Raw genomic sequence first — 24143 nt, forward strand, 5'->3', positions numbered from 1 at the left:
TAGGGGAGGACAAAGCTGTTAGCATTAGTTATACAAAGGGGGGGGGGGGAGGAAATTGAAGTATAGCCTCTTAAATGTCAATACTAACATTAATGCCGAACCAAAAAATAGCATCTAATATCTTAAAATAGCCCACTTAATGTGGAAAGTTTTTCCTATTTTAAAAATCTGACAACTGTAGAAAAATGCGAAGCAAGCTCATAGCAGCTTTCTGCTACAGGCAGGAGGGGATACTGCTACCCCTCAGACTACAAAACATATGTCTACACTCAAATTGGCACTAGCCTAGGAAGTGTGAGACCAAGATTCAATTTCCTGCTTCACTAGTCTTCCACTGTGACCTTGATCAAATCGTTTAGCCTCACTGCCCTAGTTTTAACATGTTAATACTTCACTACCCCTGAGTGGCGGTGTGAGGATAAATACATTAGACAGTAAAGCACTTTGAGATCTATTGATGAAAAGTGCATATGTAAAAGCTAGCTGATGTGTTCTGAATCCTTGATTTTTACTTTCCTCAAAGGTAGTGTGGGAAATTCTAATCCAACTTTCTTAAAGAAAGTGCAAATATCTGCTCTAACAGAGGTCAATAAACAGACAAGGAAGACACAGCCCTTTAGGCTGGTAAAGTTGGGTTCTCCTGACTCCCACTCTTATAAGTTGATTATCAAACTTCAGAGCTGTCACAAGAACAAAACTACTCTTGTTAAAACACATCTGGGACAATGTCTTGTGGACTGGACCCTTAAAAATAAATCATTTCAGATGTTTCTCCATGCAGTCAATCTTTATTATAGCAGTAATCTCATATTCACATCAAGTACATAGAACTTTTTGCCTTTTATATAATACAGAGTTCTTTAAATAACTTTACACAGAAATAGTTTTCTTCAATTTCAGCTATCAAATTTTTAATGTTTTAAGTCTCCATGCTCTCTAACCAAACTGGACAATATTTCCCATTGTACAAATTTACATGAGAAAAAACTTCAAAGTACAAATGAAGGGACTTGAGCAGGAAGGGGTAACAAAAGTAGAGGGCAGGGAAACAAGCAAGAAAAATAATTTGTATTAGCAATTACTGTGGACATTGGGAAGGGAAAGAATGGGAGTTGCCATGGTCTGTGTAACAGAAAACTGAAAATAAACATTTGCTTATGAGTTAAAAAATAAATACAAGTTTTAAAACAATTACTCCATTGTAGTTTTTAAAAGCAGCTATAGAAATCTACTAACACAATTGTTTTCGTAAGTAACCAGATTGGACCTTCTACAGTGAAGACTTAGACCCTCACAAAACTTTTGGTGGTAAAAATACAGCTTAAAGGAATGTTGTGTTAGTTAGCACAGAGTTCAAACTGTGGGATGTACATTTCATTGCACTAAGTAAAAAAAATCAAATCTATATATGATTTCCCTTTCCTCTCCTTACTAGAGTATTTTGTTGCTCATAAACAAGGTATTATGAGGCAACATCTTCATAATTTTTTTTAAAAAGCCATCCCCCTTGCTTTTCCCTATGGGGTCCAACTAGTGAGTTCTACGCTTTCCATGAACTTTTTAATGAAACATTAGTATTGAGTCCTTTGTAGAGAAAAGACCACCGCACCTTTCCTAGCCTAGGGAAAGCACATGATCTTGAGTGAGGAAGGGACAGACTGTGCAAGTACCGCACAAGTGATTAAAAATATGTATAACTATTCCTTCAAAACAAGGTGGAGTAATAGGAAAAAACAGGGGCCAGCCTGCATGCTTGTTTTGACAAAAGGAATATAGAGGACCCAAGCAGGAAGTTGCTGGCCCTCTTCCTAGTTGCTTAGGAAAAAATCCTCTGCCCAGCCCTGGTGCCCTTAGCCAGAACAAGTGCCAGTCATATGCAGAGGAAGGAATCTTCCTACTCAGAGAGGCTACTGCAATGGCTGGAGTAGGCTCTGTACCCCTGTGAAGAGGAGCGACACAGCAGATCCTCAGGGCCCTTGCCAGTGCTCCAGCCTCAAGGGATGTTCACAACCTGCCCTTCCAAGTGAAGCACAGCAGACTGGCACGATAAGGACTCTCCAGGGGTGCAGAAGTAGGGGGAGGATTTGCCTTAGTCCTACCAAGGGGGATTTAGATTTTTTTTTTAATGGCATGGTTTAGATAAGCACATATTTAATCATGATACTAGAGAAGACATGCAGGTTGGCCACTGCCAGGTTTCAGTCATTTGAGGAGAAACATAGGAAAAAACAAGGCTCAGGAAGGAATGATGTGCATGTCTTTTTTTTAAACAGTTCACAGCTTTGAATAAAAAGCACATTTATTGCACTTACATTTTATTTTAGACAAAGTTATTTAAATTATGCCCACCCCCACTATCCCAAAAATACCCACCATACCAGTTTGGTCCATTTTACCCCTATCCCCCCAACATCTGTGCCCAGATAGGGTTACTGCTTGTCATGTCTTAACATTTTACTGAACTTCCAAACACACAAAACAAATAAATTGAGTTCAAGCAGGGTGAGCACCCAAATGAAATATCTGTCAAAACAAACTATTATTTAAAACTCAAACAACAATCTTGGCTTTGTGTTTTACTAATTCAGAAGTAAATGTCATACCGGCTTATTCTAAACTACAATTGCTGCAGGTATGATAAGCCAGACACAAAGACTGGATAGTACATGTAGGCTGTTAGGGCATCTGGATGGGTTGAACATACTGTTGCTATGACATACTAAAACAAATGCTCAGGCAGTTTCAAAGTTCCCCAACATTACCCTCTCCCCTTCGCAAAATAGGGAAATAGTTGTGTTTTTCATAGAAGTAGGGAGGATAATATTTTCAGTGCGTGGGTTGGAAGAGGGAGAAAAGTTCCAGATATTTCCTGGGCATTTAAGTAAAACATTTGAAAAACCTTACATCCTGATTTATAAAAGGAACTAAAAAGGGGTTGTTAGAAGTCTAATAGTCTGTAATAATTGTGCATTTAATTGCACTGATTTATCTAACACAGAATTATGTCCAAAGTCTTCCACCAACAACAAAGTCAGGGAAAGGACTTGAAAAACATTAAGAACAAAGACCATTCTTTTCCTTATGGACATACAGATGAAATATGACACTAGTATTAAAGTACTGCCAGGAGCGAAGATAAGTTTGAAACATGAACACATCAAATCCAAACGTATCTTTTGCCTCTCAACTGATAATATACTCATCTCCCAAGGTAAACGTGATTACAGGATATATGATCATTAAACAGTGGCTGGGGTTGTAGAGGTTTAGCAGTGTATCAATACGAGGCCTGAGGAAGAACTAAAGAAACCTGCTGATATTCCATAAACGACATAACCCCGGACCAGGAAATTAACAGTATACCATGATGTACATGGCTTATTGGTACTGACAGCCTTCTATTCTAGAGCTCGCTTTTCATACACTGCTCTGGATATTCTAACTTTATCTCTCCTAAGAACTTTATATTACACTTCCCTAACAAGATGCTTGATTTTTGGAGTGGTCAAAAAGTCTTATTAATTTTAAAATGTAACCCATTTTATTGTCTGTAGAGTAGCTTCTAGTTGCAGATTTTCTCAGACATGCATATGTCTCGTATGAACTTTATTTTGGATACAAACACCAGACATGCGTCTGATGAAGTGGGTATTCACCCACGAAAGCTTATGCTCCAATATGTTTATTAGTCTATAAGGTGCCACAGGACTCTCTGTCCCTTTTTACAGATATTTCTGTAAATTCTCCCCTCCCCATCACCTCCATATATCTTTTGCTTACATTTACAAACTCAAAAACTGCTGACTTTTGTGAAAGGTCCATATTTGCATCTAAATATGAAGACCCTGCATTGGAATTAAACCAAAGCCACTGCTCTAGTTACAAAGCACCTAATATATATGTATTGTTGTTTTAAGTCATGAAGGCACAAGATCATTTGGCAAATTGCAAAGCTAACTTTTGGGAAGCCTCATGTATACCATTTAAGAGAGTTTCTGGATATCTTTTCTATATAAATACTACTAGCTTTCACTTCTTCAGTTTGTTCACATCAGCATCCCCATCCTGCTATTTTTGAAAAACTGCCTTAATCACACACACACACTTATGACTATTACTATTCACTGCTCTCATGGTGCTGATTAGCTTCTATATTATCATCTTTAAAACCTAAAGACAAACAAAATGTTTTTACTCCAATTGTCTCAACACCTGTTTCTGATGCATTGATTTACCAGATAAGAAATAATAAAGCAGCCAAGAAAGGTAGGTAGGTGTAGGGGTGTGTGTGTGTGTGTGTGCATGAGATAAACTAGTATATATAAAGAAAATAAAAACCAAACCATTGAGACACAAAACATCCAGTATTTTCAAAGTGATGCCATGACAGTCCTTATGCAACTGGTTTTCAACTGAATCTCGAATGTACCTAAAAGGTTAGACTATCATATTACGTCCTGGTGACATTGTTTCAATGGACGGAAAGATACTTGTCTACAGTACTCTGAATAGTTTGTGCTACACATGCTGCACTCACAGTCAAGAAGGGAATATATTCCATAAAAACCTGCAGGCTGGAAAGGTGTGAAATGTTTGCAAGCTTCAGCTCTTAATTCGGCCCTCCACTACACAGATACCTTCAAGAACTACTGATGCCTCAACTGATATTAGATCATCGTGTCTTTGGGGAATGGACCTGGTCTTCAAAGTGTTCAGTAAAGCACCGTGTACATAGACAGCACAATACAACTATAGAGGCAATTCTTCAGTATGTTTTTATCGCTGGACATTTGCATAAAGATGTGATCTTTGTTAACAGTTCACACTTCTGTTTATTCACTTCATGTCATAGTAGGCCAAATGTTGTCCTCTAAAGAGCACATATAGCTCCAACTGACTTAAGTAGAAGCCACAGAAATATGAGGGCAGAATTTGACCCAAAATAATCTGTATTATCAGTAATTGCCAAAGAACTCAATTGTGAGAAAGGATGATTTCAGGTAAGGAATAAAGCAAGCAGGAACAGATTAATTCAGTGACCTGCAAATGTTTTGTGAAAAGTGAGAATGGCAGGACTATGTCGAATACAGAGACATTCAGCATTTAACTGATGCTGTTACCTTAAAAATAATCAGGCTCCTACGTTCACTCCGTTTGACTTCAATGCCACCACGGTGCCCCAGAAAATATACTGTAGGGACGAATCCTGCATTGACAGGGAGATGGGACTAGATGATAGGACAGGTATTTTCTAATTTCTGTATATGGGGGAAGAAGGGGTGTTTCACAGCTAATGTATTCCACAAAAGCATGGAATTGGACTATGGGTGCTCAAGTGGTGGTTTTGAAAAGGTTTATTATCTGCTCAGATATGTTGGATCTTAAAGCAGTATAAGTGCCTAGATAATTTTATATCCCAACAGGTATAAAATATTTAATAAAATTACCAAACCCAGCATGTGGGTTTATGCCCTAGTGCACTGAGCCAGGGAATCACAGATGAGCTGAAGCTGTATGGTGTGAACAGCGAGCCTGAATTTTATTAATTTTTTAAAAAAGAGTTCATTGTTTTCTTCACCCCCTTGCTATCTGGGGCTTTCAATACATGTCCCTGCTACTGTCTCACTGTTTACCAAACACCTGCAAGGCACCTTTAAAATTGATCCTATTTTCATGCAAAACGTCCTTAGTAATTTCTGAAGGAAAAGAAATGAAGAAAAACAATTATTTACAAACCAAATTTTCCCAAAGTTTTGCATGAGGATTAAGGTGGTCTTTATACAGATAGAAAGCTGGACACAAACATAAAGCATTACAGCTACTTTAAGAGAAAAAAACTTGGAAGGTAATAGAAATGAAACCTGAAAGACTTAACTAAACAACAGTCAAACAACATACATGTTTTTTGGGGGTGGGGGAAATCAAAGACCATGTGTTACTTATAAAGTGCTTTGCATGGACAAGGATAGCAATTTTCCTTGTGCTTTTCCTGTGGGCTCAAGAAGCATATTGTAGACTAACAGGTAATGAAGGATTACAAAATAAATTTATTTAAAACAAGGATAAAAAAGTCATTCCTTACTGTTTTATTTTAACAAATACTTCTCTGCCAGCAAGAAAATATAGAAGGAAACTAGGATTTTTATCCAGTATGTTGAAATGATAATTCTTAACCTAGCAATACATACTTAGACTATACCTTTCTTTAGGAGCATATGTAATTTTCAGTGTGCCCTATATTTACAAGCTACATCACAGGCCAAAAAAAAAAAAAGGTTGAGGGGAAAACATTGATACAGTAATGACTTCACTCTCTTGGAGTTAATATTGGTAAAAATTCTCAACTGTTGCTGACAACTTGGTTCCTTGCTTTTTCCACCTTGGTCTGTCACCTGCCTCAGATAGCACTGTATACTGCCATTACACTACCATGGTGCATGGTGATTTCACCTGACTGTGCACTACTGCTCACTTTGCTTGCTTCTTCACACTGGAAAGTACAGTAGACACTGCTACTGATTATTTTAATTCCTGCCCATTTCAGGAAGGAAAAAATCCTAATAGCATCTGAAGACCCACAGCAGAGAAGAAAAAAGTTGTGCTTGTTTGTTCAAATGCATCCTGTACATAAAATCAATTCTATTCATGTAGCAACATGAATTGCTTCATCCTTGTAGTAACTTCAGATCACTCTCTATTGCTGTCTGGCTGCTGTTTGTGGAATTAACATGAATACACAGTATTTCAATTATATTTCTCACTTCAGATTAATCAGGACCCCTTAACCACAGTAAATAATAATTAACAAACATAACAGGCTACCTATATCTCCAAGGGCACCCTTCTGTACACAGTAAAGGTCCCCACTCACCTAGTGAGGCAGAAACAATGTGTTCAGCCAACGCCATGTGCGTCTGTACACATTTAACTCCTTTACATGAGTCACCTGATTTTATTCACCTAAGAATAGTGCTGCCAATTAATGGCATCAATTCTCCTGCCTCATGTAGAGTGGGATAGGGCAGATATTAATCAAACTCTGAAGACTTCCGTGTGAGCTTGAAGTTCTTTCTACTATGGTCTGACTTGCCTCTGTACAAATAATTTACGTTTAATACCACATATCGGATAATTCTGCAAACAGATCACATCACAAGATATTCTACTAGAGGTAAACACTGTGCTGAACTTTACGAATTTGTCTTCTGACTTGGTAGCCTGTCACAAAGCTACCAACCATTTGAGAACTGGGCTTGGAGGACAGGGAAACAAGGGAAACTAAATGTGGATACTGCCACCTTTATCCTAGTTTGCAAACTGTGGAAAAGGGAAAAATGGAGGGATGGGAACAAGAGAGTCAAACAGAAGAAACCAATGAGAGGAGAAAAGGTCAGCGTGGATCCAGCAAGTACCGTTTTTTGTAGTAGTTGATTGTTTTTTAAATCTAACACCTTGCCATTGGGACAAGATGCTCCACATTTACACACACACTTATCAGAGAACACTGAGTTAACAGGATAAAAATCCTTTTAAAAAAAGCTCTCTAAGTACCAAAACACAATTTGCAGAATGTCTAATTCAGGGGTGGGGGGGATTTTTGTATTTTTTTTTTCAATTCAACCTGAGAACTATTTTTTTCCTGTTTATGAAAACCTTATACATTGGTAAGGTACCTGGCATTCACCTGCACCCTCATTTAAAATAAAACTTTTAAAATAGGTACATACACCATTCCATAGTCTGTATTAGCAGTTTTACAGACAGCACATGCCATTATCGCATTTCTGAAAAATACATTGAATTAGATGATACAAAAAAATATTTTGAGAACTTGCTACATTTTTTGTTGTTAACTTTAGTTTGTTGCTGGACCAACGAGAGGAGCTTCCCAACCCTTCTGAAAGATGCCCTGTCTGAGCACACCAGAAAGTATTAGAAACAAGAAAAGGGTAGTTTTTGGATAAGTGAAAAGTAAATTTGAAAAATGGTGCAGCATCCCCTTTTCCTCCAGATTAACTTCTCCTGAAGCCACCTCCCACCCCTTAAAGTATCAAATTTGACTGGGATAAAAGTCAATGACATAGATCAATTGAAATGTTTGATATTTGCATTTAAATGAAAAGGGGATGCTGCATTTTGACCCATAAATCAGTAAGCATGCCAGGAAAAAAAAAAATCAGAACAGAAGATGATTCGTTTGATTAGCACTCTCATCAGATGTTCAGCCTCTGATGATTCGTTGTTAGAGGGAGAAAGCCAACTGGCAGACATCCAAAGCAAGTCTCCTAAGTTGCTGCAGCAGTTCCATCCCCTTATGCCTGAGCACCAAAGTCAAAACACGCGTGCCCTCTCCTCTCTCCTGGGAATGATGACAACGGTACAGGCAGCCACTGCGGGTCTCTGAATACACGTGGTGTTTTGTGTTGAAGGAGAAACACTGGCAGCAGAGAATTCTGGTTCCTAAAAAGATTATTACCCCCCCTTGTGTTGGACCAGCAGTTCCTTTCTGCTCCGCTCTAAGCTTATGGATATCTTTTCCTAAATTGCTTTAGGTTTTGAGGAGCAGAACAGAGTTTTGATGTTAAGAAACTGTAGGAATACAAGACTTAAATAATAGAGTAGGTGCTGCCATGGCGCTGTGGCTACTTGAACGCTGCAAATTCTCCTGTAGAGGGAGGACAAGAGGGAGGACAAGATCTTGGTTTAAAAAAGTGATCTCAATTATCAGCTGGACAGAGATTTCTGCAGTCTAGTTGAATATGTCAGATGTTAAAAAAAATGCAACAGTTAAAATTAAGGCACAGAAAGATCATACTTGTAGTGATAGAACATCAAGTGTACTCACAGCATATTTAATTGAAGTAAGATTTCTTAAAAGCAAGCCATGCCCATTTTGCTCAGGGCAGAGGTCTGAACATTCACAGGAAGAAATCTTTTTCATCTTGAGTTTTAAAATAAAATACTGCATTAGAATTTCATTTCTAATGCTTCCTACTGTCAGATGTGTACCACTTGCTGAAAAGTGACATTTGTAATAATGGCAGTTTGTCAACCTGTAAACCAGTTTTATCTTGCTTGAAAACTGGTTTAATAATCAAAAGAATTATTGTGCTTACACATGAATCTTTAAGTGTTACACATTAAAGTCCATTTGATTATTAAACCAATACTAAAGTACATTAGAAACTGGGTTATAGATCAATGCAGCAATCTAGTGGGATGGGAACCTGAGATGTGAGCTCGTCCATTCACTCCTGGGCCAGAAAGCAGAGTGGTGGAAGTACATTCACTCACCAAGGACAGGAAGCACAACAATGGGTGCCTAGCCTGGCTCTGAAACAACCCTAATGGCCATTTTAGAATTATTTAACAATAAATAATACTTCTATGCAGTGCCTTCACATACACATTTAGTTAAGCCTCAACACCCCGTGCGGTAGATCCAGATCCCCACTTCACAGAAATGAAGCCATGGCACAGAGATTAAGATTGTTGCCCAAGGTCACCACAGGAAGTCTGTAGCAAAGCCTGGAATAAAACAAAAGCCTCTTGCCCTCAGATTCTGTGCTTTAGCCAAAAGACCTTCCTTTCCTCCCTACCAATAAATTGTACCGTGGCAGGCTTTTCATGGAGGATCTCTATATGTGCTTAACTCGAGGGGACTGAATGTGAGGAAAAGAAACTGGCCTACAGTCTCCATTACTGGGTTCACACAATGCTGGTAGGACAAGCTATGCCACTCTCATGCAAGAGGATACCTCTCCACAGGAACCTTCAGAATCCTTTTCCAATAGTGGATGATTGATAAATGCACAGAACAGTCTTTGTTTTTCTCAGCAAAGGTATTCTGTACACTGTTACAATCAAACAACTGCTCCCTATCTTGGTATCCTTACACCTTCTGAAAAACAGCCCAAATAGTCTAAAGAAAAATAAGTACAAGTACTGTCTTACATGTATACCCTGAACAAGGGGGAAAAAAATCAGAAATATATTCACAAGTCGCATTTAAAAAGAATTACGTTAGTTCAATTCAAAGTGACACTCAGTTCCTCAAAACGTGTAGAACAGCCTGCTTTACAAAGGAAGGAACCAAGGAGAGTGAACAAAAGTCTCCATGTGAGGAGAACGTATGCAGAGAGTACTCTTAGGAATAACTCATACAGAAGTGCATGCACTGAGGTACTCCCTAAGGACACAGGAGCACATAAGGGAGTCAGAGCTGGGGAAACTAATAGAAGGTCTTGACTAGAAGGAGAGTGCCATGGGAAGTGAGTGAGGGAGTGCTTTCAAGATCTCTAAATAAGGGGGGCTGGGATAAAAAAGTGGGCATTTTGTAATCTACAGAACCATGTGTATCTTGTTTATTGGTGGGGTTATTTTTAAGTAGTAACAATGCAAAAAGCATTTCACAAGGTTTATAGCTTTTTCCAGACTATCCTTTTGCAAGCTCAAACATAATTCCTTCAGTAGCACTTTTGTCATCCTTCATTTGGCAAAAATCCAATGACTTCTATTTTTTTTATATCTTTTTGGGAATCAGCATTAAAGAGAACACCAGAATAGTGATACGCTTGGAGGATGAAATTTATCCAGGAGCAGAGAGACCAGCCCAAGTTCAGTGCACTGCTTAAGCCACATTTAAGCCTTGGGATGTGAGCAGTGCATAAGCCTTGCACTAGCCCTCTGCACAAGGATGAATTTCATCCTGAGAGCAGCAGTAGGGACATTATACCAAAGCAATGTTCATTTTCCTCACTTTAAATCTTCCAGCATCACAGTTGTTGATTTAAGGTATGGGGTGGAGGGAGCACAGGAAGAGAACTGTCTGGAGAACTTCTCACCATTTTAAAATTAGTCAAATTTGGGGCTTGAACGGGTTTAGTGTCCCTGTAATATGTGAAAGTCACACACATGCAACTTGCAAGTAAAAGTATGCCCTCTGACAGCTCCAGTACCCCATGGCATGTAACTGAAAGATAATCTTGTTAAATGAATTGTTTTATCCACTTGCTCAGTTTACTGTGTTAATACTCGTTTAACCTACCAACAGATGAAACCCTTGCTCTCAAACACTCAATATATTTAATGTTATCCTTGCCTCTCTCTGGCATATATACCACATCTTTTAGTAAAACTCATGGCCTCGTGTTTTTATACTTTTTTTGAAAGGGACAAAAGATTACAATATTGCCTCTTTGAGGTTAACAGGCCAAACTGTCTAAACATGTTCTATTTAATTTGCTTTTCAGTCTACTTTCCAAAACGGCTGATTAAAGATTAATTTATAAACAAGAGATCGCTCCCTCTTTACTCATCTTGTGCCTGTTTCAGCTAATAGTTCAGTTTTTAATTGTTGCTAAGGGACTTCAGAAGACGAAAGATGAACTACTAATATGAATGGGCCGGAGAACAGAGCTAGGAGGTCAAAGTATTTCATCTAGTAACTGATATGATGCATAGAAGATGCAAACAGGTCAATATTGTCAGTCATTTTTCAGTCTGTCTACGTCTGGACTGGAAAAAAGCTAATGTAGTGCCCATCTTTAAAAAAGGGAAGAAGGAAGATCCAGAGAACTACAGGCCAGTCAGTCTCACCTCGGTCCCTGGAAAAATCATGGAACAGGTCCTCAAGGAATCAATTCTGAACCACTTAAAGGAGGGGAAAGTGATCAGGAACAGTCAGCATGGATTCACCAAGGGCAAGTCATGCCTAACTAACCTAATTGCCTTCTATGATGAGATAACCGGCTCTGTGGATGAGGGGAAAGCAGTGGATGTGCTATTTCTGGACTTTAGCAAAGCTTTTGATACAGTCTCCCACAGTATTCTTGCCAGCAAGTTAAAGAAGTATGGGCTGGATGAATGGACGGTAAGGTGGATAGAAAACTGGCTAGATGGTCGGGCTCAACGGGTAGTGATCAATGGTTCCATGTCTAGTTGGCAGCCGGTATCAAGTGGAGTGCCCCAAGGGTCGGTGCTGGGGCCGGTTTTGTTCAATATCTTCATTAACGATCTGGAGGATGGTGTGGACTGCACCCTTAGCAAGTTTGCAGATGACACTAAACTGGGAGGAGTGGTTGATAAGCTGGAGGGTAGAGATAGGATACAGAGGGACCTAGACAAATTAGAGGATTGGGCCAAAAGAAATATGATGAGGTTCAACAAGGACAAGTGCAGAGTCCTGCACTTAGGACGGAAGAATCCCATGCACTGCTACAGACTAGGGACCGAATGGCTGGGCAGCAGTTCTGCAGAAAAGGACCTAGGGGTTATGGTGGACGAAAAGCTGAATATGAGTCAACATTGTGCCCTTGTTGCCAAGAAGGCTAATGGCATTTTGGGTTGTATAAGTAGGGGCATTTCCAGCAGATCGAGGGATGTGATTGTTCCCCTCTATTCAGCACTGGTGAGGCCTCATTTGGAGTACTGTGTCCAATTTTGGGCCCCACACTACAAGAAGGATGTGGATAAATTGGAGAGAGTCCAGCAGAGGGCAACAAAAATGATTAGGGGGCTGGAGCACATGACTTACGAGGAGAGGCTGAGGGAACTGAGATTGTTTAGCCTGCAGAAGAGAAGAATGAGGGGGGATTTGATAGCTGCTTTCAACTACCTGAAAGGGGATTCCAAAGAGGATGGATCTAGACTGTTCTCAGTGGTAGAAGATGACAGAACAAGGAGTAATGGTCTCAAGTTGCAGAGGGGGAGGTTTAGGTTGGACATTAAGAAAAACTTTTTCACTAGTAGGGTGGTGAAGAACTGGAATGGGTTATCTAGGGAGGTGGTGGAATCTCCTTCCTTAGAGGTTTTTAAAAGGTCAGGCTTGACAAAGCCCTGGCTGGGATGATTTAGTTGGGTTTGGTCCTGCTTTGAGCAGGGGGTTGGACTAGATGACCTCCTGAGGTCCCTTCCAACCCTGAGATTCTATGATTCTATGATCTACATCTTAGTAAAGTGACATTTATAACAAGATGATTTTAGTCTATCCTTATTAACTTTCGGGTGCTAGCCTGATCTCAGATAATAAATCTTAACTGAATGGTTGACAAATTTAGTGCAGATAACATGCTGGCCCTGTAGTGGTAGATAATCAAGGTAATTTTCTTCTAAAATTTGATAAGACTACATATATAAAAAAAAGTCTACTTGCCAACAAAAGCTCTTGGTCTGCAAGTGCATTGGCTCCACACAGCCATGCTGCAAGAGTCATGTGTCCAGCCATATGGCCACAGAACTCTGTTGAGCAGTAGTTGGCAGTTAAGAGCAAATTCCCTTATCCCATCATTTCATATGCTGATGATATAAAAACCTTGCATCAGCCGATCTATAACCCCAGCCCTACTCAACCTCTATCTGTAGAATGACTGACTTGACAAGCACAGACCTCTGGTTCTTGAAACCCATCAAACGTGCTGTCATATGAAGTAACTTGAGATGTTCACTAGCCGGCTGTTCTGCTGGGACAAGAGATCTTGACTCTGAGGAAGACTGAATGGATGATCTTCAGACAGTGCCATAAACTCTGAGAACAAGTCTACTGTGCCCAGCCCAGTGTGAATAAGGTCAGTCTGGTTCTGTCATGCTGAACCTTATGCAATGCTCTGGATGCGAGAGGAAATAAGTAAGAGACGTTTTCCCTCAGCACGTAAGAAAAATATCTGGTTTTTGGATTTCTGCCTTCTCTCAATCAGAACATCTGACACTTGTTTTAACTTTCAGCAAACAACTAAATTTCCAAATGCCATAGATTATTTGAATGGCCACTTATGATGGTCCCCATTTGTCTCAAGTAGTTGGCTAAGGCATTTTCATACTTGTTAGGTGCAGAGCAGATGGACCCACTTTGTTTCAAATGCACAATTTCCAAAAACTGCTCTAATAAGAGGCGACCAAGTTCTCCCATGGATGTCCATATAATAAATCACATTCATAGGGTCTGTACTAGCTGCTCCTCATCTCTGGGAGAAAGGATTTGCAATCCAACTTATGGATCTTCAGCTCTAGCAAATTTATGTGGACTCAGGACTCTTGAGGTTTCCAAAGACTATTCACAGCTCCAAGATCCTTGATGTGCTCCTTAACCCAGATTTGATGTAATACTGTCTGAGAAGCAAGCTAAGAGAAGGGCATCCTCTGGCCTTTGAGATGCACACTGGCAGTATCCACAGCAGTAGTGAGTATCTGATCCACCGAGATGAAAAAATTTCTACACCAGCTGCAGCTACCTCTACCTGGGTCACATTTGTATACTTGCAAAGGGGGCCAACACAGGTGCAGGTCTCCATCAGGCCTCATGCATACAGACAAAATCTCTCAGGACCATCTAGCATGGACATAGCTAGGCTCACTGTTTGGGACAGGTAAGCTAGAACTCTTGTAGAATTTAGGCTGGTCCTCTATGAAGATTAGAGCCTGCCCAGGGACCAAGTTTGATTTCACTTTGTTTAGTCTCAGACCAAGAGATCTGAAGAAGGAGCAAGTCTCACCGGGAATAAACTATTTCACAGTAAGACTGGGCTCTAATGAACCAGTTATCCAGATACAGATACACCTGTAAATCTTGTCAACGCAGATAAGCTGTAGTCACTACTAGTTACTTGGTGAATACCCTGCAGGCTGCTACCTTGTACAGGTTGTTTCCCCCCCAAACCTACAGTAGTCACTGTACTTTTGCCTTAAAAAGATACAGAAGTAGGCATCTTGAAAGGATAAGGACCCATAATCAATCCTGGGGATTGAGAATAGGGACTGGGTTCACCCCAAAGAAACCATGCAAAATTAGACTTTCTGGAGCTTCCTCCCCCCCCTCCCCCGCCCTTTTCCATAGGTCCAGGATAGGTGATGGGAATTACAGAAGGCCCTGATATTACTTGGAGGAGAGGAGGAAGCAGTTAAGACGGTCTCATCAGAGGATGAGGTAGACAGTTATATTTCTGAGGACTTGAATTCACATCAGGAAAATTAGTGAATTCAGGTGGAGATGGCAGAGGGATCCCTGTTAAATCCTTCACCTTCTCAGGAGATTTTTTGGGAGAGTAAGAAACCATGGTCTCTTGTTACCACTCCTCGCTGAAGAGACCTCTGACACAGGTGGTGGAAGACGATAGGGTAAAAATCCCCAAAAAGTGTGTTCAGGAGGGAAGTCTGGGTAAGATTTAAACTTTGGAGCTTCCCAACCTGACACCTGAGGCTCCAAGGATGTTCCTATGCCCATACAGGGCTCCCCTTGAGGTGGAGCTGCAGCAGAATGGCAAGTAACTCTTTTTTTTTTATTTGGTTCCAAGAAGACCACTGCACTCAGCTTAGATATAGCAGGAAACATGGGCCCCATATATCTGAGTATGACATTGTTTTTTTCCAGAACTGTGGTTCCCACGGCATCAAAGGCTCATCTGCACAGCACTGAGGGGAAGACTGCTCCAAAGAATATCTTTACCAGATCTGACTGACTGCAAGAGGGAGTAAGCTGGGGCTGGGCAGTGATGATGACTCTGTGTTCTCTGAGAGCCCCACCACTGGAGCCTTCAAAGGCTCCTGGTACTTAGATGACATGGAAGGGTGCCCGATGTGGATGACTGAACCAGCTGTCCCAGATCCAAACAAGTTCTACTTTTCTCCCAGATCCAGGGAAGCCGAGACAAATCTGACTGTGGGATCCTTGTTAGAGCACCTGTTTTCTTACCGAGATGCCTCTTGGGTCTGCTGGAGTCACAGCTGCTTACTCTGCACCCTTAGCTGAGGGAAACCATTTTGACGGTTCCTTGCAGGATGATTTTACAAGAGGACGAACCCAGGAGAGGATGAGCCCTTTCTGCCTGGAATTCTGCATTGTATCTTGTTTTGACAGCAAGGGAGGTATAGCAGCCATACTACTTGCACCTGGGGAGGCATCGTAACCTTCAGCTGAGTGCCCTTTCCCAAAGCATAAGAGGCACTTTTCTTGACTCTTTGAAGTAGGGAATATCATGGGCAAGATCAAAAAAACCTTTTAAACTCTGGTTTTAAGATAGGTCTGCCATGGTGAACTAAAAATACCCAAACATTGACAAAACAATGGTCAAAAATGTTAAAAAAATAAAAGCTTTTAATCCTAAACCTAACTCTAATAAAACCACAGTTTACAATTGGAGTTCCTTATCTTACGAAATGGGGGGGGGGAGGGGGGAAGAGGTTTGTTCTGTTACTAATCCAGCAGGTGGATAGAAAGGAACCAGGGTGACTATTAGAGGGGCTAGGCGATTATTGTCAGCCTATGGACTGTAGGAATAGCTCACGCCTCTCCAAGTCCTCAGCTTCCAACTACTGTATTACAAGGATCTGTGACCACATGGCTAGCCACTCTACTCCTACAGCAGGGTCAGGCATGCAGGAAAGCTTTTTTCTGTTCCCCCACATTTAACAGTAAGATATCCCGGCGGCACCACTGCAAACTTCTCTACAAATTATAAACCAGAAGCCATTAGGAAATATTTTCCTTTCCTTGAAGGCCCAACCAGAATAGCAAAATCTTGTTTCTGGTGGAGAGAAACTGTTCACAGTAAATAGCTTAATATTTAAAAGAACTGTAAAATATGCAAGAACACAGTTCAAATAGGATAGGAATATGACAACACAGACATTGAAAATGTTACTGTTTTAATGTCTGCCACCAGAGGTCAGTGTAACATGAAACAGATAGGACTACTCTGTCATTTACCTGTTCCAAATGAATAATCCAAAAAAAGAGAAAAATAGGGTGTTAGCTGACATTATGATCTTACCAGGGTTTTTAGTTTGCCTTGCGAGGTACTTGCAGTCAACCCAGTAGCTTCTATACAAGAGTAAAAAATTCTCCCCACAGAAAAGAGACTACTTCAGCAACATTACTAACTAAAATAAAGTAGTGAAATAATAGCAAACCATTTTTTAAAACTGAAATTCATGGTACAATATTGATTTCCCACTGAAAACAACTTTTCAAGTTTACTGCTTTGTTTCTACAAAATAGGTTTTTCCTATTATGGGTGTTAACATATTATTGCATAGCAGACACATGTTTGGTTATGTTCTCCAGAGTCGTCAAGTTTCTTAAAGTAAGGCTCCTTCTAATTTGCAGGATACAGGGATGATTATTTGTGATACATGTGCTGTTCAGAAGCAACACCAGACATCTGAAGTTTGTTCTACATTGCAATGATATGAGAGATTTGTAAAAGGTTTTAAAGTAGAACTGGTCAGACCATTTAGACAAAAAACAGATACCTTCTCTGGTAAAAGATATTTTCCAACCAGCACTCTTTTAAACCATACATTTAAAAATAAAAGTCACACACTGCCAAAGCCTTCTTTTGCAATCTGTGTTGCGTTTGCTCATCTTTGCTGACTACACCAAGTTTTGGCTGTGCTCAGCTTTGAAGCTAAGCTCTTCTTGCCATCTTCACATATCATCCGCAACACCACTAATTTGAGAAGCTAAAACCTGTTGTTCATGGATACAGACAACTCATTTGAAAAAAATATATAGTTTGATTATTTAAACATTAAGACACCGCCCACAGAGCAACTAACCCAACCAGCAAAGTAAGGAAAGAAGGCATAGAAAGCAAAGGAAACGCAAGGTATGACCCAGTAACCCAAACAGGCTTTTTTGTTGTGTCTGAAGTGACTTTTCCCTTTTCTCTTAGATGACCTTTTAATCCTTTTGTGCTGGCAATTCCCAGGGCATCCATTGCCAGCAACAGTCTTCATGCCAGGAACATACAATGCCCACACTCCTAACATGTGAGTGTTTACTCCCTCAGTGCACCTCTAAAGAGAACAGCAGGTAGGAATTCAGAACATACACACACTTGTGCATGCACACATGGGAACAGACCAGCACTCACACAGGCACATGCTTTCAACGCCTTTTCAGTGTACTGGAAACCCACCGTATCCCCCTGCCTGGATGGGTGTTTTTGGAGAAGCACAAGTATATAGACTAAAATCCTCCGTCTGGAAGCCAGCCCGGTTTAATGAGGGCTCAGATGCACTGCGGTGAATTTTTGGCAATGACCGAGCCAGAAGCTCAATGGAGGCAAGAATCTAAAACAAGCAGAAAACAAGAGAAGATCAAACCTGGTGCTGTAGAGTGGCAACAGCACCCCAAAGCCAAAGGCAGAACACTGAAGAGTTACAAACAATGAGTGACTCAAGGTCAATTACGCCACCACTTTTTACACAGTTTAACATTTTGCACTCAAGTTTTTGTTATACTTCCTGAGGAGTCTGAAAAAAACATCTATGGAGAAATTACATCACTTTTTACCTTAAGGAATATACTGCCTCTTCTTCAGTGAATCTGATGATGGTGACAATATTTTTTTTTACCACCTTGTTTATGCACCAGCATCAATGATGTCATCAGGAATGAACATGCTTTGGAAAATAGTTTGATTCAAACCACTACTGTAAAGCCTGCAGAGGGAACTCACCTTTTTATATTTTTTAAGTGTTGAACCCATGTACTTAAAAAAAAAAAAATACAGCCAAAAATGTTTAGAATCCAAAGTTATTTTCCCCGACAGAGGGATTGGCAGGTCAAGTTTTGGAACAAAACTACTTGACAATTCCCCTTTATAGTGTTTTGGGAGTATAAAAATTTCAGAGAATATATAGTAAGTACTAAAACTGAGAAGTTAATGCAGCGTCCACTTGCTGTGTGAATGTGCCTTCTTTGTACTAAAAATGCACTTTGCTAACTACACACGCCAACTATGTGCTAAACTTTACAACCTTACTTAGTCCGATCTTCAGCTGGAACTCATGTCCCAGTTCAAAGGAAGAACCTTGAAACAGTCAATAAGTACATACTATAGGTGCGTTTCTTAGACCAGGGTTTCTTAACCTGTGATTTGTTACTCAAAACTGGGTTGCCACAATACATCAAAGGGTCATGTGGGAGGCCAGAGGGAAAGGAGGATGTTACAGAGGCCACCCCACACTTACCCTGCAGCAGTGGCTCCTGTGGCTCTGGTCCTGTGGGGTGGCTAGGGTTGGCTCCCCGTTCTAGGCTTTGTGACCTGGAGCACGGAGTCACAGTGATGATCAGGTTTAGCCCAGCCACCCTTCCATCCTGATGACAGGGAAAGAGCCAGGCCAAATTTGAGTGAATGGTTCTGTGTCCCTATGCATCACGTCACAGTGCCACTCTCATAAATTCGGCCTGGCCAGATCCCCATCTGGGCTGTAACCCTGGAGATGGTAATACCCAGAGCCGGGAGCCACGCCCAACCAGCTTGTGAGACAGGAGTCATTACTATGGTATACTCAATCCATTTATTTAGTACTTATGATGTTAATGTGTATATTATATTACTCCTGGGGGATTCTGTGCCAAAAAATTAAAAATTCCGCACATAATATTTTAAAATTCTGCATATTTTATTTGTCAAAATAACAATATAATCCTACCAGTTTCAATTATATTTGGTCATTTATTTCAAAATACCTGTCAGCAAGTACGTCTGTAACAATATAGACCACAAAAAGATTCAGGAAATGTTTTTTGACAAACAGATTCCTTACTAGCATATTAATACAGAACTCTGTGTAATAATTCATTTAAACTACAATGCAGAACTGTATTTCCCACACCCCTCGGAAGCAGTGCAAAGGCTTGGAGGAGTCAGGGGTAATGGAGGAGCTGAGGGAGAGGGAAGTAATTGCTGGGAAGAAGACTGGGTGTGAACTTGAAGGGTTGTTGGGTATGGGTGGGAAAAGTATGGAACAGGATTTTTGTGGGGGTGAGGAGGGATTGTTGGGGAGCATTCCCATGCAGACCCTCGCTCAGGGGTTGGCAACCTTTCAAAGAAGAGCCATTTTTTTGTTTTTGTCTTTGACCAAAATATTTTGAAAGCCGCATAACACGCAAGGCTACTTGTAGAGTTAAAATTGATCAACTAATAATAATTGAACATATTAAAGTTATTACTACTCACCAATACTTTTAACACGACTAGAATCGAGGTGCTTCAGCGAGGACTGTACCAGACTGCCCACAGCCTGGGTATGTAGCAGTGGTGTTAAACCATGCTGGGTTCATGGTGTTGCATCTTCAGTGATATATTTAGCCAGGGTAGCTAGATTAAAGCTAGCAGAGCTGCAATCACGCTTCTGATTGCAGTGCAGTGTACACCCCCTGTATTTGTATAACACGCCAGCACAATGGGCACCTCATCTCAGTTGGGGCCTACTGATGTTACTGACATACAGCTAAGTTTGCATTTAGATTTGGGTTTGTTAAAATGCATTTGCTACAGGGCCTGCAGTGAAGTGACAGTCCCTCAAGTGAGGCTCTGAATAAGGCCAGTATCCTGGCAGGAGGTCACAGTAATGCAATGTGTGCTCCCTGGGGGCTAAGTGGTCTCCTCAGCTCCATAACAGCCAGTTCATGTTTCTGGGCCTCCCTCTGGGCCTCCATAGCCCTCTTGTGAGCAGCTTCTTCCCTTGCATTTTCTGTCTCCAAAACACTAATTTCTAATTGTCTTAGTTCTAGCTGTCTCTTATGTTCATTTTCTTTCTCTTTTGCTTCCAGTTTGGCCAGCTTTAGTTTAATAGCAGCGTCACTAGTACTCATTTTCCTGCTTTCTTGTGCTGGGCCACACACCTCTGCAGTTCACTGAAACTGAGATGCACTCAGCTCAGGGGATGCTTAGTTAACACAGACTTTCACTGTGCCCAGTGTTCTGCCTTTCTGGATAATTTGCAACCAGTGCAGTTTTAGCTTCTTCTGACCTTCAATCTTATTTATTTTGCTTCCTTTTCTGTCCCTACTTCTCTTCCCGAAATAAGCAAACAGAAAATAACAAACCAGTAACCACTTTGTCTGTTCTCCCGCCACCACACCTAAAACTCACTTAAAATCACTACCAGTACCTCAAAGCAATCAGCTGTGCACAGACCCTGCTCAGGAGTGCCAGGAGCATTGCATACCTGAGACGACACAATAACTACACCTGTGCTGTGGTGGATTATGTGCTTATGAGAACCTCACTCTGGCTTTGTATCAGACTCCGAATCCCCCGCATGCAAACCTCCCACCTCTTCCGCTGGGTGCCAGTCTTTCTTGATAACAAAGCAGGGGATGGGGTGAAGGAGTGAGTGCAGGGTCTGGGAAGGAGTTTGGGTGCGGGAGGGGTGTGAGGTGCAGGCTCTGGCTGGGTGGTGCTTACCACTGGCTGCTCCCAGCTGGCAGCAGGCTGCCTGCCTCCCCTGCCCCACAACACTCCCAGAAGCGGCTGGCTGCTGGCATGTCTCTAAGCGCCCCTGGCGGAGGGGAGGCGGCTCCTCATGCTGCCCCTGCCCCCAGCACCGTACTCACAGCTGCCATTGGCCAGGAACCAGCCAATGGGAGTTGCAGAGGTGGTGCTTGCGGGTGCGGGCAACGCACAGAGACCAGCTGCCTCCTCCCCACAAGGGGCACGCAGAGACGTGCCAGCAGCCAGCCACTTCCGGGAGCGGCGTGGGGCCAGGGCAGACAGCCAGCCTGCCTGCTGAACCCTGCTGCGCTGCCAGCTGGGAACTGCCCATGGTAAGCGCCTCCCAGCCAGAGCCTGCACCTCACATCCCCTCAAAAAACGGCTGCCCATAAGAGGGCAGCCAAAGAGCCTCATGTGGCTCCGTAGCCACAAGTTGCCGATCCCGCCCTAGCCTCTCCCATACAGTCAGGCACATCTGCTCCTGTCCCCATGTGTCTCTGTGCCCCCACTCAGATATCCCCCTTCCCCCTGTAGCTCTGCACCCCTTCCCCTTCTGCCCATGTGTCCTTGCACCTGTTCAGCCAGCCTCCTCCCCATCTCCATGTGTCCATGCACCTCCTGTGGCCCTGCACCTCTCTTCTTCTTATGGCCCTGCACCTTCACTCCCATTCAGACCCTTTCCCAGTCTGTCCTCCCCCACTAGCTCTTATGAGCACCTGTCTGTGACCCCTCCCACCTACCCCCAGCAACCCCACACTGTCTGTCATCCCATATCTCCTGTCTCCTGACCTGGCCTGACAGGCGCTGTGAAGAAGGCATTGCAGGCTCTCTCTCTTCCCTGTTAAAGCTAGAGCTTGCCAGGAGCAGCTGCTGTGTTCTAGCGCCACAGAACCCTCTGGTGAGCAGAAGGCGGAACTGCAGCAACTTTTCAGCAGAAACTGTTTTCTGCACACAAAAAAATATGCGCAGGACGTGAAATATGCACATGCGCAATGGCGCAGAATTCCTCCAGGAGTAATATATTGTGGGTAAGAAATATTTCATAAGCCAGATGTTTTTAGCACTAATGCTATTTACTGGGTCACGGCAGGCCATCCAAGTTTACAAATGGGTCCTGAGCCCAATAATGGATGAGAACCACCAGACTACTTTACCTGCCACCTCAATCCAAAATGGGGACATTTTTTACCTGTGGAAAGAGGGGTCGCTCATCTCTTTTCTTCTTCAAGCACTCTGCCATTAGCCTCTTCATGGCTTTTGGACAGTTACTTCGCACTTTACTGAGATCTGGAGACAGGTATCCTCGTCCCACCATAAAAATGATCTTGTTAAAGAAAAAGGGAAAGGGAAAATTCATAAAACAAAACCATGTAACAAATCAGAAAGAATTACACATTTGACTGTCAATATTCCAGCAGTAGTTCTCTGCACATATGTAGAAGTATCTGGCATAATACATTCTGAGACTAATGACTTTGCTGATATACTTCATAAATCATTTCAGTAGAAAAGGAGTTATGCTCTTTTTTCCATTCCCCTTTTAAAAAGGAACTAAGGGGGAACCATAAATGCTAGCAGACAATACTATTTGCAGGAATGTATATAAGGAACAAGTCTTGAACACCGAAAGAGGTTATAATAAAAAGACTAAATGGCTCTGTTGCAGGACTAAAGGATAAATATTCTGTGCCATTTAATGATTTTGCGCTATTTTATCCAGAAGTCAGTGGCAAATTCACACCTTAGGACAATTAAAGAAACATATGGCACCGTACTTTTCCATGATAAATTCTCCTGATTCTCTTCTGACTACATTTTCTTAACATATGGGGAAAGGAGAGATTGCCGCACTTCTACTGAGCCAGAGTGCTATAGGTCTGCTTTGTTTGGAAATAGATCTTGCATCTTCAATACCAATTTATTGAACAGGGAAGGCCTGCATTTCAGAAAGGACTAAAAATGAGGCACACAACTCCAACTTGGTGCATCTTCTTTTAGAAATATGAAGCAGACATTATTATGTCAAGCCAAGGTCAAATATAACGGAGCTTGAACATTCCGTTGATACTAAAAAACCTCTTCAAACTGTTCAAAGATCTATTCATGCTGTAACAGACAATCACTACCTTTGCTGAATAACTAGCCAGATGGCTCCAGCAGGCGTGTTGTGACTTCACATTTAAAGAAATATAATTATTTTATGTCTTGTATGGGAGGCAAAGCAATTACATGTCAAGTTACATATGGAGGCTGCTTAAATTAACATATTCTACTGCTCCTTCTTTAAACTTTGGTCCCAAAGAGCTTCTGCCCTCCCTTTAGGAGATAGCCTGAAGCTCCCACACAACATCTTTAGAAACTGGCAAGCACCAACAAAGTATCCTATGTAAAAACTTGTCTAGTCTACCCCTTGCTTCTGCAGACATTTTGCCATCCAGGAGACAACATTCTTTAGACTACAATAAATATTTAACACTGAAATTATTGATAATTTGTTTTTGTTTGCTGATTTCAATATTATGGGTTTAATTAACATTAAGGACTTTATTTTTTTTTAAATATTTACAAGTAGGGGACCATCACAAGAACAGTAGTCCTAATCTAAGGCCTGCATAATCTATAAACAGGCATGCCAGAGTTCAATTACATCACAGAGCCAATAAGCAGCAGTGACATAGATTTTGCCCATTGTCAAACTTGGACTTAACTTTTCATGTCATAGCTAAACTGTTTGTTTTCTTCATGGCCTAGAACTGTCAAAACATACAGCGCCCTGTTTATATCTTTTTCAGTCAATGGACCGAGGAAGATAAACTCAAGGCATTTCACACATCAGCTGCACCTGTGGTTTAAAATTTGTTTCAGAAAACAACAGTCAGCATTCATGTCATCTATCACCAGGCAGACAAAACTGATTCATGA

At 41.4% G+C, this 24143-nt stretch overlaps 1 protein-coding gene across 6 annotated transcripts in view; it reads right to left on the reverse strand.

Moving 5' to 3' along the window:
• Positions 1–772: 772 nt before the first annotated feature.
• BRAF (B-Raf proto-oncogene, serine/threonine kinase) overlaps positions 773–24143 on the reverse strand; it is a 136582-nt gene continuing 113211 nt past the window's right edge. For 5 of the 6 annotated variants that reach the window (XM_044989370.1, XM_044989360.1, XM_044989351.1 and 2 more), the window contains exons 17-19: positions 22411–22545; positions 17913–18066; positions 16625–17165 (exon numbers count right to left, since the gene is read on the reverse strand). In XM_044989370.1, the coding sequence (XP_044845305.1) occupies positions 17134–17165; positions 17913–18066; positions 22411–22545 (321 nt within the window). In that variant the 3' untranslated portion in view covers positions 16625–17133. Of the gene's footprint in view, positions 8666–16624; positions 17166–17912; positions 18067–22410; positions 22546–24143 lie in introns of those variants that run through there. The other variant, XM_044989354.1, reaches the window with a different exon arrangement.

This window comes from Mauremys mutica, chromosome 1 (assembly GCF_020497125.1).
Source record: "Mauremys mutica isolate MM-2020 ecotype Southern chromosome 1, ASM2049712v1, whole genome shotgun sequence".
NCBI classification, from domain to species: Eukaryota; Metazoa; Chordata; order Testudines; family Geoemydidae; genus Mauremys; species Mauremys mutica.